This window comes from Vombatus ursinus, unplaced genomic scaffold (genome assembly GCF_900497805.2).
Source record: "Vombatus ursinus unplaced genomic scaffold, bare-nosed wombat genome assembly UNPS02014893.1, whole genome shotgun sequence".
Lineage (NCBI taxonomy): Eukaryota > Metazoa > Chordata > Mammalia > Diprotodontia > Vombatidae > Vombatus > Vombatus ursinus.
Window position 1 is genome coordinate 3,269,308 of NW_020954671.1, and position 16,563 is coordinate 3,285,870.

Consider the following 16,563-nt stretch of genomic DNA (forward strand, 5'->3'; position numbering starts at 1 on the left):
GAGGTCAGATCCTGCTGGCAACAGAGGAAAGCAGTGGGTGATCTGTTTAAACTGCTTTCTACGTACCTGCAACCAAAACAAAGAATCAAAGAAGTAGGAAAAAGCAAAGGAACCAGACTGGAGAAGAGAAAATTAGGCTGCCCAGTTAAGAGCAGAATAGGAGGCAACCTGACCCATCACCCTTAATCTTCTGATCACTTAGAGTTTTCCTTGAATAACAATCATAGCATTGAGCCCCTTGCTTCTAACTTTGACAGCCTGTTTGTTTTAATTGGCCTTTGAATGAACTGCATTATTTATTCATGTATAATAGGCACTTTGGAAATTATAAACCTTTTTCCCCCTCCTGGTTTATTGGCAAAATATCTGCTGCATTGGAGAACTCTTTTATGGTGATTTGCAAGTGGAGCTGTTATGGCAAGTACTATGCTTTGGTCTAATGACAGAAGGATAGAGGGTACTAGTGACTTAGCTGACTTACCTTACATTAGGGTTATGTTAAAAAGCATTTGACAATTTGCTGATTTCTTTTTTTCCCCCCTACTGTCTGTGCTTAAATTGAGAGGCCAAAATTCTAAACAGAAAAAATCTCATTAAAGAACTAACTGGCAACAATTTTTAGAGAAAGACTAGGGAAATGACAAAGAACATGGATGAGTGCTATTGGACAGACAGAAATAGATAATGTAGTCCTTTAGGCTCTGAAGCCCTATCCGTAATGAAGTCTAATAAGTAATGTATTATAAATTCAGTAAAGTTCATTCGTTTGTTTTTGGTAATGATCATCTGATACAATTTTATATTTGGATCTGATTTATAATAAAGCTTTAAAATTTATTAATTAATATTTTATTAATTCAGAATAAAAGTTGTAGAAGGGTCATATTAACATGTATAGGGAATAAAGTGAAAAATCCAATGTATATTTTATAAAGCTATGTAAAGAAATGTAGTTTATTACATGCAAATGATATTTTTAATATTACATATAAAAGGGATATTAATTAGTAAATAATAATAGTATTAATATAGAGATTTAAGGTTTGAGTTAATGAAAACATGACCAGGATACAAAGAGGCTCCAAAGCTTAGTTGGAGAGAAAGCATGTGTATGTATGTATATCAGGCACACACATACACATGTAGTGTCTCATATATACACATATATAACACATGTGCATGTGTCTGATATATTCATACACATATGCTTTCTCCCCAATTGTGCAGATGTATAGTTGCAAGTGTATGTGTCTATGCAGCCTACGGAGAATAAAAATGCCTTACATCCTTAACATGTGACCATCTTCTTTCCTGATCCTCATACGGCCTGATTTCCATTCACCTCGCATTATTGGTTGTCTTTCCCTGGACACACACCAGCTTGGCAATCTCTTCCCTGAATGTCTCTGTGATTAGGCCGCAATAATCCAAATGTGGTAAGAACAGGGCAAAGTACAAGAAAACTATCACTTTTCTCTTTCTGGACCCTATGCTTCAGCTGACACAGCCTAAGATTTCATTAGGTTTTTTGGATGTCATGTCACACTGTGTACTGGGGCCATCTGTAGGCTGGGACTTGAAAGAAAGGTAGAACTTAGATAAACTACAAAGAATATTCTTTCTTTCTTGAAAGGGAGAACCTCATGGACACAGTTGAATTACATACATATAATATGTAACATTTATTTTAAACTCATTCAAAATCATTAATACCAAATCTGAGGGACTGAACTTTTTGATTTGAGTGGGATCCAAAGGAATAAGGGATAAGGGGGTGTGTGTGTGTGTGTGTGTGTGTGTGTGTGTGATAAACTTTTCCCCATTTAAACACATTTGCAGCAAAGAACTAGCTCCTGGTTATTTAATACACCTTATGACATTAAATCTCTTTGCGTCTAATGTCCTAAGCAGAAATAATCATGCTGCATATAATACTATCATGTAGGAAACTATCCTGCAAGACCCTCTGGAAAAATTAATCATAGGGATTGAAGGTGGAAAAAAGCACTAATATTAGGTCACCTCTAGTGCTCCCCAGGACCTAAAAGACAAGGCAATTGCCTGCAGTCTAGTTTTCATTGATTTTCTACAGTCCAGTTTCAAATACCTTTAAGATCTCCAACACTTGGGAGGGGCAATCTAAGAGTTAAAGAGTTACAAAGCTCTCCCTATTATAACTTAAAAAAACCCCAGCAAATTGTATAGAAACAAACTTTTTTTTTTTTTGCAAGGGTGGGGAATAACCTCAGTCATTACTAGGAAAGAAACACGAATTCAGCTTAAGTTGATATGAAGAGAGGTTGTGTGTAGAAAGGGTTAAGATTTTGTGCTGAAAATCAGAGTTTTTGAAAGTTCTCAGGGGAGCCCAACCGTTTTGTTATTTCGTGGACTTTGGCTCCAAGTCCAATTGTAACTGGATACTGGGACTCAAGTCAGTTGCCCCTTGAGTTGTGCGAAATAGGAGAACCAATAAGGAAAAGAAAGAAAGAAAAAAGTGAGCTCAGCGAACGAGAAAGGGGGGATGGGTGGCAGGGGGAGAGAAGAGGTAAGAGAAAAGAGAGGGGGCGGGGAGGGCCAAGTGTCTAGAACAAGCAGCTGAACGAAAATAGAAGAGAAGGGTGAGCCTGACAGAAGAGAGGGAAAGATAAAGCGAGAGTGAGAAATAGACAAGGGGGCAGGACTAAAGAAAGAGGATGTGGGACTGAGGGTTTGCAGAGCTGCAAAGCTGTGTGTGACGTTGCGTTGGGGAACACTATCAGCAGAGGATCCTGGCTGGGAGGAGACCCGAGAGAGCCAGAGGAGGGGGCTGCAACTCCAGGACGAATGGGTGGGTGTGCACAAGATTGGCTGGCCAGACTCTGCTCCTCCGTTGCCGTCTCAGCTGCATCTGAGAAACAGGGGCTGTGGTAAGGGAGGAATTTCCCTCCCTCTCTTGCCCTGTGTCTCCCCCAGTCCTGTGCAGCATGAACCCCTCGCCCCGCCTCCTAGCCCACCAGCAGTAGCTCTAGCCAAGGAGCAATTGATTTCTTTTCTCCTGCACGCAGCGTATTGGGGAACATCGCCTCCACCTGCGGAACGGCTCCAGCGGGGACAGGGGCGTGCACGCCTCTTCCAGTCGGATGAGGGGTTGGAAAGAGGGGGAAGGACATGAAAGCGAGTTCAGCCGTAACCACGAAAGAACCGGAGCCCCAGACGCCCCGGGGAGAGCAGCGGGCAGTGGAGCCCGAGGGGCGCTGGCGGGACAAGGGCGAGGCAGACACTGAGCGACAGCGCACCCGGGAGCGGCTGGAGGCCACGCTGGCCGGTCTGGCGGAGCTGGAGTTCCTACGGCAGCGGCAGGAGCTGTTGGTCCGGAGCGTCCTCCGAAGTCCGGGGGTCGTAGCCGGGGCCGGGGCCGGGGCTGGAGCTGGAGCCGGGGGCGTGGCGCCGACTCGGGCTGGGGAGCTGCAGGCGCCGGGAGAAGCCTCCCAACGCAGTCGCCTGGAGGAGAAGTACTTAGAGGAGAACATCTTGCTGCTGAGGCAGCAGTTGGTAGGTAGCCCCTCTAGGCGGAGACCCGGGGGTCCCCGACTGCCGTTTTCGGGGCAGAGGGGGTTTGCTTCGGGCTGCAGAAATTTGCTTTGTTAAACCATCTACCAGCTTCAGCGCTGGGGATACGCAGACAAAAAACGAAACCGTCCCTGACTTCTAGGAGTTTGCAGTCTGTTACAAAGACACTCCTCTCCCCAATCTAAGGTGCTCCTCTCTGTCTTTTCTCCTTCTGTCTCCCCCGCACCCTCGACGACAGTGCCCCGAACACATTCTACGCTTTCTCCTTTTGGTGTCACTATGTGTGTGCATGTGTGCGCGCGCGTGCATTGTGTCTGGATCAGGTGAGGGCTAGAGTTGGGAATAATTTCGGTACACCTCCATTCAAAGGCTCAGCATCTTCTCTGCTTCTTCTGGTTATGACCTTCAGCTTTCCTTTTCCTTTCAGCTAGTGAAAGTCATCTAAAGTGCTGGGGGGGGGGGGGGCTGCAACAAAATTTCATTTGGAAGTCTTGTGAATTCCCTTCCTTTTTCTTTTTTTCCCCACTCACTTTAAAAAGTAATAAAAACCAAGAAAGGGGCTCTTGGTGTGATTAAAATTTTCACCTCAAATGAAATGACTTTTTTTTTTTTAAAAGAAAACCATTAAACTGAAATGACCTTAGGGAATAGATCGGTTAATTCATTGTCACTCCCATACCTTTCTTCTGCGTGTCAGCTTTTGCAGTGGATCTGAAGCTTAATTTCAGATGTAAGCTCCTTTGCATAATGGAGCTAAAACTAAATGCAACTGATGTAAATTGAGTGGGGATGACTGGCGCCCCTCCCCCAATGGATACTATTTTACATCTACTGTACTCTGAAATCCAACTGTGATTTAAGGGGGAGGGGGAGGGAAACCGTCTTATTGGATTCTATCAAAACGGGCCATTTTAAGCAGTCTTCATTAAGGGTGAAGAAAAAAACTAAGAGGCATCGATTAATGTCTTTAACCCAGTCTCATAGCAATGGCGGAGTCTTTTGTTTTCGCTGCCCTCAAAACGTAGTTTGGAAAACAGCAACTGAACCCTCATGTGAATTCTCCTCAATAACTATGCCGGAAGATTAATGGCCAGCACAAAGAGTGAGGTGCTGTGGAGTCATTTGTTGCCATCTAAATTTTTTTTGTAACTTCAAGATTCTTGATTCACTGAGCTAATTTTCCCTTAATAAATATCTTCATCAAATGGTCACGGTTTGTGTCCCAAAGCTTTCAAGCCTATGGATGTTCAGGAAGAACACTGAATATTCATGCAAATTTTTTTAAAATAAAAAGCTACACAGCATAGCCCATCCTATGCTCCTAACGTGACTTGGCTTTTTTACATATTTCTTTGGCTGCAGACCGAATTTGCGTATGACACTAGCTTGGGCTAATTTTGGTTGGTCATGCATGTTTAATGCTCTGTGCTGTGCAGTAGTATTTTTGTCTTCATAAATAACGAAGTCATTTACTTATGATCATAAATGGTACATATCTATTGTCTGTTCCAGATGAGTGCAGCATTCACTGTATCAAGAGAATTCTAGCTTAGCCAATGGTTGTGATACTATTTTAATTAGTACACTTGACATTCATGATTTGAACCAGATGCCTTTTTTGGGTTCTATCTTGTTTTTCTGCAAGACCACTAGATGGCACTGACGAGTTAGTAGAGCTGATGCTTCTTCACTTGGGAACTCTGAACTAGTTCGAATTCTACCTTAGTCCCAAATTCTGTCAGCTCACGCTGTACTTGGGACGAGCTAGCGTTTGTAGTTTTTCTCATTTTCAAAGGCACTTATGCTGATTGTAGCAAAACTTTATATAGGCTGTCTTCAGCCCGAGCAATAGTCTAGTTTAGATCACAGTTCCTGTGATCTTAAATTATGTTTCTAATAAAATAACTTATTTTAGATGATTCTTTATAAGTAAAACCTCTAGTTCTCTATTTTTATTTTTCCATTTAACTTTTGAAATGTGTATCTTGAATCTTGTAGTTAAATGTTAAAGACATTAGGTTTATTAGGTTTATACCAAGTTTTTGTATATAATAAATTTTATTCCAATATAATATATAAAAATAAAGTGGAATTTAATGACCTTATCCTTTTGAGGGTTTTGTTTGTTTCCATTCTTGTGGGTAAATTTTTGGCTTTGGAAAATTGAGAACTGATGTGTGAGATGAGGTAATTTTAGTATATGTAACAGAACATCTGTTTCTCACTAATGTGTTTTAATTTTATTTTCCTTTTTCCACCTCAGAATTGTTTGAGGAGAAGAGATGCTGGTCTGTTAAACCAGTTGCAAGAATTAGACAAGCAGATAAGTGATTTAAGGTTGGATGTAGAAAAAACATCAGAAGAGCATCTGGAGACAGATAGTCGTCCTAGTTCAGGTAAAGCTCTTATGCTTTCTATTAACTGATTATATTCTTGTGCTACATAGTGACTGAATACAAATGTCCCTTATTATCAGATTTTCAAGACCTGTCAAACTGTAATAGATTTTTGTTTTCAAAGTAAGAAAAAAAACCTCACCATCCTTTTGAAGGAAGGAAAAAAACAACCCAAACTTAAAGAAATAGTGACATTAATAAGAGTGAATTCTTTTCAGTTTAAAAAAAATAAGGCTTTTATTTAAATTTCTGAAAGAACTTTCCTTCTTTGAAATGTGAGAGAGTCAGTAGTGAGCTACAAAATTAGTCACACTTCAACTTCCTGAGACTACTTCAAAAGTTTGTTGCCATTTGGTTCACAAAATAGATTTTTGTTTACTCCCTGCTGTCTTCTCTTGAACTTTTTTCCCCCTAAATCCTGATAATGGTAAGGACCAAGACATAGACATATATGATTTTTCTATTTGTACATTTGCATAGTGTCTATTTCATTATCCATTTCATCTTTCATTAAGTACGAATGGAAGGGACTTAGGAAAAAAAATAGAAAGAAGGTCAGCTTGTAGATAATAGTAACTATGAGGATTTTTTTTAGAACTTACTTTCCATCTGATTTCCAGAGTTCTCAGAAATTGAAATAGAGCTGTAAAATTAGAACATGAAATCCAGTGAATCTAAATTCACCTTCAAACTTTCTCTTAACTTTTCTAGAAAAAAATTTCCTTTTAAGTAGGAAATGTGTAGGTTGCTCAAAGCAATCTAATTCCAAATGGTGTTTGTATTCTTAGGGTTTTATGAGCTGAGTGATGGGGCCTCAGGATCACTTTCCAATTCCTCCAATTCGGTCTTCTGTGAGTGTTTATCCAGTTGTCATTCCAGCACCTGCTTTTGCAGCCCTTTGGAAACATCTCTGAATATCTCAGATGGACACCCCAAATCTGCAGGTAAGAGTCACAGAGATTTTAGTCCTAGAAAGGACAGTTAGAGAACATACAGTCCCATGATCCTCAAAGGGTATATGTTGTTATTAGTCATTTGCTTCATTTGTGTCCAACTCTTTGTGACCCCATTTGGGGTTTTCTCAGCAAAGGTACTGGAGTGGTTTGTCGTTTCCCTCTCCAGCTCATTTTACAAATGAGGAGACTGAGGCAAATTAGGTTAAGTGACCTGCCCAGGTCACACAGCTCTTAAGTGTCAGAGGCCAGATTTGAATTCAGAAAGATGAGTCTTCCTGACTCCAGATCTGGCGTTCTATCTACTGTGCTACTTAGCTGCCTTCAGAGGGTACATAGCAGCACACTAGTGTATTTCACACTTTATAAAGTATGCCATAAAACTCTTCCTCTCTCTCTCTGAGATTTCCACATTCCCCAGCCTGTCTCTAGTTGCTTTTGGCTACTTGCTCCTTCCTGTTTGGTTTTGGAAGGTAAGACTAGGGTCTCTGTCTGGGAATCACAAAGCCACCTCCTTTGGCTTGAGTTTTGGGGGAAGTAAAGAAAGAATGAGGTGATGGGGGAGGGAAAGGAGAGGTAGAAGAATCCCAAGGTCTGGATAATGGGTCTGGAGGTCCCCCTTCCTGGGAATCCTTCTTTGTTGACAGCTTAAATGTTCAGTGTACCTTGATTCCTCATTGATTCCTATAGTGAGCCATGAGTCAAAAAAGTTTGGAATCTAGGATACAGTTACAACTTCTTGCTTTGCAAATAGTCATTTGAGACCCAGAGAGGTGAAGTGACTTGACCTAGGTCACATGGGTAGAAGATTGCAGACCTGAGACTAGAATCCAAGGTCTCCAATTCAGTTACTTCTTGGTTGCATCATGAATACTATAGTTATCTCTTCTAGGTTGAATTCTCATGTATGAAAAAAAGACTATCTGGTTCAAAGCAGTGGGGGGGTTAATAATTGAATTATAGTGTGCATTTAAGTCATCTTCTGACTTCAAATGACTCTGATTTATCACCAGGAATGTTGTGCCAACAGTGGAGGTCTGGAAACCTGATATCTAATATTATTTTGACTGTTTCTCTTCATCTGAAAAGATAATAGGATTGACAGATGCAGTCAAATCTAGAGCTGGAAGATTTCTTAGAGGTCATCTAATCCCACCCCCCTCTTTTTACAGATGAGAAAACTGAGGCTTAGAAAGGTGACATGACTTGCCCAAAGTCACTCAGGTTATAAAAAGTGGCAGAACTGGAATTTGAATCTGCTTATTCACCAACTTAGAAATGAAGTTATTATTAAGTTAATCTTATCCATCAGGGAAGTGCCAAGGGGTTGGCTTTTTTATTTGTTTTTTAGCACCCAGGGGATCAGTGGTCCTATTATGTCTCTCAGAATCCTTCGGCTGAAAGATTAGCTTCTTTTATATACCTTACTTCCCAGAGAGATGAGACATGGACAACAGTGTGAAAGATGCTATTCTGTCTCTGGAGAAAGAGCACAGAGGAGTGTGGTGTTATGAGACTGGGATAACACCTGTGCTATTTTAAGAACTATTTTCATGTGTACCTTTTCACTCACTGGTGCGCCCATGGCATTTTTTTGCATGCCTCCATGTTCCTTTTTATGACACAGCCTCCAAGCAAGAGAAAAGGCAATGCAGAGACTATATACTCCGTGGTATTATGGAAAGGGCCAAAAATGTGGTGCTATGTTCTTTGTCTGACTGCAATATCTATTTGATGTTGAATTCTCATATATGAAAGATAGGGCTGCTTGGTACAGAGCAGCAGAGGGTTGGTAATTGAATGGTTTCTTTGTTTGAGAACAGTGTATTCAGTCCCAATAGTTTGATATAAAAACAAATTTGTGTTATCTAGATTGGCTATCTTATGCTGCCAAAGTTTACAAATTGCTGTATTCCATTCTGTACTGAATTGTTCTCGGAGGAAATTTTTATAAACCTATTAAAGGCAATTTGGTACAAGATTGGATGATTTCCTTGGAAGCTGATAAGTATCTTCCCCCCCCCCCCAAGTAAAGCCCATGGAAAAATCTCATAGTCATATACTTTAGAAACAACAGGATTCATTCAATTAGGTGAGGATCTAGGAATTAATATATCTCTTTTGATGTAATTTTTCTTGAAAGTTAATTTACATCTTGGGATTCTTTTATTTTTCAAAAGGAAAAAGAATGTGTGTGTGTGTGCACATGTGGTGAAAGCTATTTTGAGAGCACTTTATAATCATATTTTAAGATAGTCTATAAATAGGGTTATTGTTTCTGGAAGAGGAGCAGGGCAAGCATCTCAGATGGATAACTTTTCTTTTTGGAGTGCTGGAGATAGAAGGGAAGGAAGTATACACTTGCTAGTTGTTAATAAGCTTTTGGCATATTCCCCTTGAATTGGGCAGTTCTGTTAGTACCTCTGAAAGAAGGAAAAGACTTCTGTTTTTTAGCATAGGAAAAAAACTTAAGAAAAAGAGCCTCCTCATTTAAGAATAATGGAAAGTGGATGCACTTTTGATTTTCAGATGTTGCTCTTCAGTGCAAAGGTCTCCTAACTGGAGGGAACTTTAATTGAACAATGGTAGTCTTAAAACTTTGTTCTCTCCACATAAGTGGGAGGCAATTAAAATATTATTTCATACTTAGAATTAATTTTATATTACAGAAGAAATATTAATAATGCAGTACTACAGAAAGAAAGCAGATGGAAATGATGAATAAAGTCAGAAATCTTACATTTGAATTGTTGGTGGATGTTGGAAATTCATCTTTGATCAAATTTTTCATTAATTTTTTTAAACTGAAAGTTCATTAAATTTCTTAATAGAAGTGAATTTGAGGCTGGAGGTAAAAGATGAGCAACAGGGAATATGGCTGAGGAAGGGTCTTTTCCTGGATGAAGAATGTAGAACACTTTCCTCAGGTCATGGCCCTGGCAAAAATGCAAACTGTTTGCCAATGGTTTCTAAGTTCACTGGCACCAAGAACTATAACCAAGAACTCATTAAGTTACTTATTAAGAGATTTTCCTCCCCTCCAAAACAAATTGCTTTTTTCCTTTAGATTAATTGAAGGGTGATTCTGTAAGTGTATAGGAAGTTGTGGACTGGGGATATGTCCACTTGGAAAGGAGATGGGCTGGTAATGGAGAGAGAAGGGATAACAGCTAATGGAGAGTGAGTGTGGCCCTCTTAAGCTATGAAGCACGCAAGGTCTTAGAGAAAGACTTTCAGTGCATTTTGTGGCAGAGCGTCTTTCAGAGAAGATTCATGGAAAGACATGGACAGGAATTCACTTGGATGAGAAAGTTTGGATGGGTTGAGATACATACTAGTAGAAGGAATGCCTACACTGAAATCATGAATACATCAAAGTGTCACAATTGAAAAATCTAAAGAAGCTGTTGTTGTAATTTGGTCAATCCTTCTAATGATGACAGTTTGGTAAATGGTCCCCTCTTCATGATTTTCTTTATGGCAATTATTCCTGAATATTATAATGCCAATCAAGATCATTTTTCTTAAGAAAATACAGAAGAATAAATGATATTGCAGTAAATCATAAAAGTAAAGTAATAAACTATAAGCTTCCTGAGGGTAGTAATGGTCCTATTTGTGTCTTTGTATCTCCAGTGCCTACCTAGTACAGTGCCTTGCATATTAATACTTATTAAATATTTGAGCTTAATTGAACTGATGGGAAAGTTACAAATAATAGTAATAATAATAATAATTAATAAGAATAAGAAAAGCTAGCATTTATATAGTACTTTAGAGGTAGCTAGATGGCTCAGCGAAGAGAGAGCTGGGCCTAGAGTTAGGAAGACCTGAGTTCAAATCCAACCTCAGTCACTTACTAGCTGTGTGATCCTGGGCAAGTCACTTAACCCTATCTGCCTTAATTCACTGGTGCAGGAAATGCCAAACTTCCTGTATCTTTGCCAAGAAAACCTCATGGACAGTGTTGGCATACTTTGATCTAAGGGGTCACAAAGAGTTGAACAGGACTGCACAGCAATGACAAGACACTGCTTTAAGATTTGCAAAGTGATATACATATGTTACATATGATCCTCACAAGAACCCTGTATTATTATCTCTATTTTTATGGATGAGAAAATGGAGGAATGGAGAGGTTTAGTGTCTTGCCCAGGGTTACATAGTTAGTTAAGTTGCCTGAGACAGAATTGGAACTCAGATCTTCCTAACTCTTAAATTCAACACCAGTCACTGTGATACCCAGATAATACTACATCCTCATCATCATCATCAGCAGCAGCAGCAGCAACAACATTGCATATAGCACTTTAAAATTTACATAGCCTTTACCTATATTTTTTCATTTGATCTTCCCATCAGTCCTCTGTAATGGGTACTATTATTATCCTCATTTCACAGTTAGGGAAGCTGAAACTGGTAGAGGTTGAGTGACTAGCCCAGTGTCACACAGCTAGCAAGTATCTGAGGCAAGATTGGGACTAAGATTGAAACACAAGTTAAGTGTTTTATCTACTCTTCCACTTAACTACAAAAAAGAAGAAAAGATAAGATCAAGATAGAGGAAAGATTTGTCCAGAGACCTGTAGGGGATAGTTAAGATTATAGAGAATAGATTGTAAAATGTTAGAAATGGAAGGGACTTCATCTTGTTCAACTTTCTCATTTTATAGATGAGGAAACTGAAGGCCGGAGAAATGAAGTAATTTGCCAAAGGTCACACAGTGAGTAATTTTACCTCATTCTCAGCCTTTTCAGATTAATCCATAAACGTTTATTAAACACCTACTATGTGGCTGGCAGTTTGCTAAGTGCCAGGGATACAAAAAGAGACAAAAGACAGTCCCTGTCCTCAAGAAGCTTACAATCTAATGAATTAAAAAGTTGTCTTTTTTAAAAGGAAAAAATTAATATTTCCCTCTCCACCTCAAATACAAAACAAGGATGGAGAAATTAGTGAACATTAATTTTCCAGACTCCTTAAAAAAAAGTTCACAAGCATGAAATATGTTAATTGATTCATCAGTATGTACCCTACATTGTTCATGAATCATACTTTAAGATTTTTAAAAAAGTAACATTCTCCCTACTTCAGAAAATTAGCCACAGAGTCATAATAGAGCTAGTGAATGAAATACTTTTTGATTTTTTTTCCCCTTAGATCTCATAGGATGGTTGGACCACAAAGAAGGTCAGCGTGAAGATGTTTGCCGTTCACTATCCATACCACAATCCAATTCCCTTGACGTCATCGCAGATGTGAATCCTAAGTATCAGTGTGATTTGGTATCTAAAAATGGGAACGATATATATCGCTATCCAAGTCCACTTCATGCTGTAGCTGTACAGAGTCCAATGTTTCTTCTTTCCATGACCAACAACCCCCCAAAAGATGAGGAACAACTTGGTAGCAGTGCTAATGATGTTTGCATTGGCTCTGAACTAGATTCTGTCAAAGCAGATAATTCTTCTGTCCCACAAAGCAACTCCATGTCTGTGTCCTATCCTGCATCCAGTAAGAAGATAGATGGCTACATCTTGAGCCTAGTGCAGAAAAAAACACATCCTGTTAGGACTAATAAGCTTCGGACAAGCGTGAATGCTGACCCCACAAAGGGCATTCTTAGACACGGGAGCATCTGTGTCAGAGCCACTGGCGGAATTACCCACAGCAACAGTGTTAACCTGAAGAATTCTAAACAAGCCTGTTTGCATTCTGGTGGAGCAGCCACTCTGGAGAATGGCACATTCTCCCCACCGAAGCAGTGGTTGAAAGACTCAAAGGGAGAACAGCTGGAGAGCCGGAGGATGCCTGTGTCTGTGGGCTGCCTGCCAAATGTAGCTGCTGATCATCAAAGCAAGCACCTGCCGAAGAGTGTCAAGCCAGGCTCCCAGGAGGTTGCACGGTGCCCTGTTTCTGGGGCAGGGGATTCCCCTAAAGAGAGTGGTCCGCTCTTCACTGCCTCTCCAAAAGAAAGTCCTGGCCGAATCCCAGCTCTCCAACCGGAGAACAAAGTTGTCCAGCCGTTGAAAAAGATGTCACAGAAAACCAGCTCCCAGGCGGCTCTGCCAGCCATTCCTCTCGCTGCGCCGCCTCCTCCGCCCTTGCCTTCCTCCCTGCCTATTGAAGAGAGACCTGCCTTAGATTTCAAGAGCGAAGGTTCTTCTTCCCAGAGCTTGGAGGACGGGCTTCTCGTCAATGCTCAGTTCATTCCGGGGCAGCAGCAAAGTAGTAAGTTACAGAGAGCTAACAAAAATGTCAGAATCCTGAAGAGCTCAACTCTGAAGCACAGAGCCCTCGGCCTTAATGGGGTGGAAAGTGGCTTACAGACAGTGAGGGAAAAAAGCAGAGTTGTGAGCAAGAAATGTCATTTCCCGGATGACTTGGATACAAATAAGAAATTCAAAAAAGTCTCTTCCAGAGGGAAGAAGGGTGGAAACTCCCAGGCAGAGGCTGGTCTTTCCAGCAGGCCCGCAGGTGGCCTCCATAGGCCTGTCACGAAGTTCCACGGACACGGGCATGGAAGAGAAGCGGTGGTAGCCAAACCGAAACATAAGCGGACCGACTATCGGCGGTGGAAGTCTTCTGCTGAGATTTCCTATGAAGAAGCCTTGAGAAGGGCAAGGAGAAATCGCAGGGAACCCGTGGGAGTCTATTCCCAGGTCCCTCTTCCATATGTGAGCCCCTATGCATACGTGGCTAGTGACTCTGAATATTCTGCTGAGTGTGAGTCCCTGTTCCACTCCACAGTGGTGGACACCAGTGAAGATGAGCAGAGTAACTACACCACCAACTGCTTCGGGGACAGTGAGTCAAGCTTGAGTGAAGTCGAGTTTGTGGGGGAGAGCACCACCACCAGTGACTCTGAAGAGGGTGGGGGCTTGATTTGGTCCCAGTTTGTCCAGACTCTCCCTCTCCAGGCAGTGACAGCCCCAGCTCTTCATGACAGCCACACAAAGACTTTTGTAAAAATTAAGGCCTCCCATAATCTCAAAAAGAAAATCCTTCGTTTTAGGTCTGGCTCTTTAAAACTGATGACCACTGTTTGAAGCTGCTTTTTGGTATGGAATGTACACGTCCTAGTTACAGAAACAAGATGGCTCTTGTTTTTTTGTTTTGTTTCGGGTTTTTATGCAGCTTTTCCCATGCTTTTTTCAATCCTTAAAAAAAAAACCAACCTAAGGTAAATGATGTCATCCTCGTACCGTGTGGATGTGAGTGCCTTTAAGTGGAAAATAAAGAATGTCGTACTAGGAAGGGATAAAAAGACTACAGTGTTCATGGTGGTAACATTGAATGTTTAGTATCAGGTGACTTTATTTTAAATGTTCTGATTCATCAGTCTAAGAGTAGATGTTCTTCATCTGACTCTTTTAACTTGACTCTTCATCTAGGAGTGTTTTTTATAGAAGGGATGGAACTTAATGAATTTCATCTTCCCCTTGATTCTTTTTTTGGGGGGTTGGGAGAAAGAGGAGAAATGTCTGAACCTATGATGAGTTCCACTAAGAAAGTTCCTTTCTCCCAATGCAGATGATCAGTCTTAGAGAGTTAGTTGCCCGGAAGACTGAAAGATGTAGTGATTTACCCAGGATCATACAAGCAGGCTGTGTCAGAGATCTGAATTTGAACCAATGTCTTCCTGGCTCCCAAGTCCAGCTTTCTATGCCCTTTGATTCTTTAGGGCAATAGTCTTTATGAGAAGTTTCCTGAGGGTCACACTCCAGTGTGTGAAGAAGTAAAAAATAAATTATTATTTCATATCATTTTTCCTGCCTATGTCATTTGTGACATTTATTTCTCAGGCAATTTCCCCTTCTTTATTACTCCTCCTTGTCTACCTGCTTTTCTTGACCCAGGTCCTCTAGACCAAAAGTAAATGACCGAGAAGAGGTAGAAACTTCATGATAGGGACGTACATGATGAAAAAAGGGAAAATAAAGGGCTACAGGAAAAGGACCACTTGAAAACTTCGAAGACTGGAGTGTGGAAAACGCTTTTCTAGGGCCATAAACTAGGAGTGGATTCCTTCCATTCTGATCTCTATATCTGACTACGGTGTCCTGGAATGACTTGCCCTTGGGGTCGGATTTTCTACTAGGATTCATAGTGGTATCATTACCATAGAAATAACTAGCTTCTCCCTTGGGAGTGTGAATCCAAAGCCATAATTGGGTCCTGTATATGCTTCCAGAAAGTTGCTTCATTCAAGGTGTCTAATCATCTTGACAGTCTAGATCCTGAACATGTTAGTGCAATCCCTTACAGAGTGAGCCATAGGTCCCTCTGGGAAGGGTTTATTTACTATTTAGTAAACAGTATTGTGTAAAATTGCTTTTTATTAACATGTATGTCATGTGCAAAAGTAGTCATTGTTTTAAATATTCTTATTGATGTCAACTTTTCTGTATAATATAAGCAGTATGTTTTTATATCTCATTGTATAAATTAATACAACACATATGCTGTAATAAAGTTTCTTTTAATTCTATTAAGTTTATTACATCTTTATAAAACCAAATTTTCAGACCTACAAGTCTTAACAGGGATTATCAGTGCTACTTGTGAAATAATTAGTCATCCTACTAATTGATCTGCAGTAATTTGGATGTTTAAGCTATGTTAAATGGGGTAGGTAGCAAGGAATAGTACTGATTTTAAAAAAATTATTTAGAGTATCAAAGACTTTTTCTTAAGCTGGTTTTAGTTTATGTTTCTCTCTAATTTAAAAATGCTGATACCTTATGCTTATAGGAAAAATTCTTCTGGAAATAGGTGATTTTTAAAAGAATTCAGTATGTTCTACTTCATATTATAGTTTCTTTGGGAAAAAATCAGTCTTTTGCATTTGAAATATGTTATAAAATATGGTAGAAAATGATTGTTTCAAGGGCTAAATTTAACTTCTTGGTGCTCTCAGAATTCTCTAGGTCTTTAAGTTTCAGAGAAGCTACCCACCAGCAATGGGAGAGGGTGTTAACTCATAGGAAAATTCCATATGCCAATGAAATCTTATGTCCGGTTTCTCTCTCTGTGTAGTTCATTTCTAAAGGCAAACAGATGACTTGATATCTCAAAATTTCTTGCAGCTTTTTTAGAAGCTATGCCTTACACACACACACACACACACACACACACACACACACACACACACCCACCCACCCCTTTCCATACCTTTTGCTTCTACTAGGATATCTGATTAAAATGAAGAAATCTCTTCTGAGTGAAACAGATGAAGAATTTGAGGGGAAGTCTCTCAATGTCCTTTGCCAACTTTGTTTCTAGTATATCCACCCTGAAGATATGGTGAAAGGGTGTTGTGTAAGGCAAGGGGAATACAAGTTACATATTGTTTCCCTTATAATTTGTTCTCAAAGAGCATTATCCTTGGAAGAGATCACTTTCTGAAAGCCAGTTACTAAGGAATTGGCATTTTTTAGATATATGAATGCTAAGCCAAGGGAACTGTAAAGAAATGGGATTTTCTAAGAATCCTGGTCCCAGCTTCTTCCTCTGCAAGCTTGCAGGAGTTGGTACTAGACAAGATAAATTAGTGGTTGCCCATTGTTTTTAGTCACAAAAGAGCCATTGAAATCAGTACAAGTGAAATACTCAATTATTTATAGGGGGAATAAAAGCACCAAATTATGGAAAATAGGTGCTA

The 16,563-nt window shown here is 40.1% G+C and overlaps 1 protein-coding gene across 2 annotated transcripts; it reads left to right on the forward strand.

Moving 5' to 3' along the window:
* The first annotated feature begins 2,683 nt into the window (after window positions 1-2,683).
* On the forward strand, window positions 2,684-15,351 carry DACT1 (dishevelled binding antagonist of beta catenin 1). Of its 2 annotated transcripts, XM_027842882.1 has the most exons (5): window positions 2,684-3,531; window positions 5,813-5,945; window positions 6,734-6,889; window positions 11,572-11,622; window positions 12,060-15,351. In XM_027842882.1, exons 1-5 carry the CDS (start codon window positions 3,148-3,150, stop codon window positions 13,946-13,948), a joined length of 2,613 nt encoding a protein of 870 aa, XP_027698683.1. In that variant the 5' UTR covers window positions 2,684-3,147; the 3' UTR covers window positions 13,949-15,351. The 2 variants fall into 2 exon arrangements, with proteins under 2 accessions (XP_027698683.1, XP_027698684.1); XM_027842883.1 differs by lacking the exon at window positions 11,572-11,622.
* The last annotated feature ends 1,212 nt before the right edge of the window (window positions 15,352-16,563 follow it).

What these genes read in the sequence shown, in the direction of transcription:
- DACT1 (XM_027842882.1), top strand. Translation starts at nt 3,148, where the DNA reads ATGAAAGCGAGTTCAGCCGTAACCACGAAAGAACCGGAGCCCCAGACG. An exon ending in TGCTGCTGAGGCAGCAGTTG is followed by an intron (nt 3,532 to 5,812) that starts GTAGGTAGCCCC and finishes TTTCCACCTCAG; the next exon opens with AATTGTTTGAGGAGAAGAGA. An exon ending in AGATAGTCGTCCTAGTTCAG is followed by an intron (nt 5,946 to 6,733) that starts GTAAAGCTCTTA and finishes TTGTATTCTTAG; the next exon opens with GGTTTTATGAGCTGAGTGAT.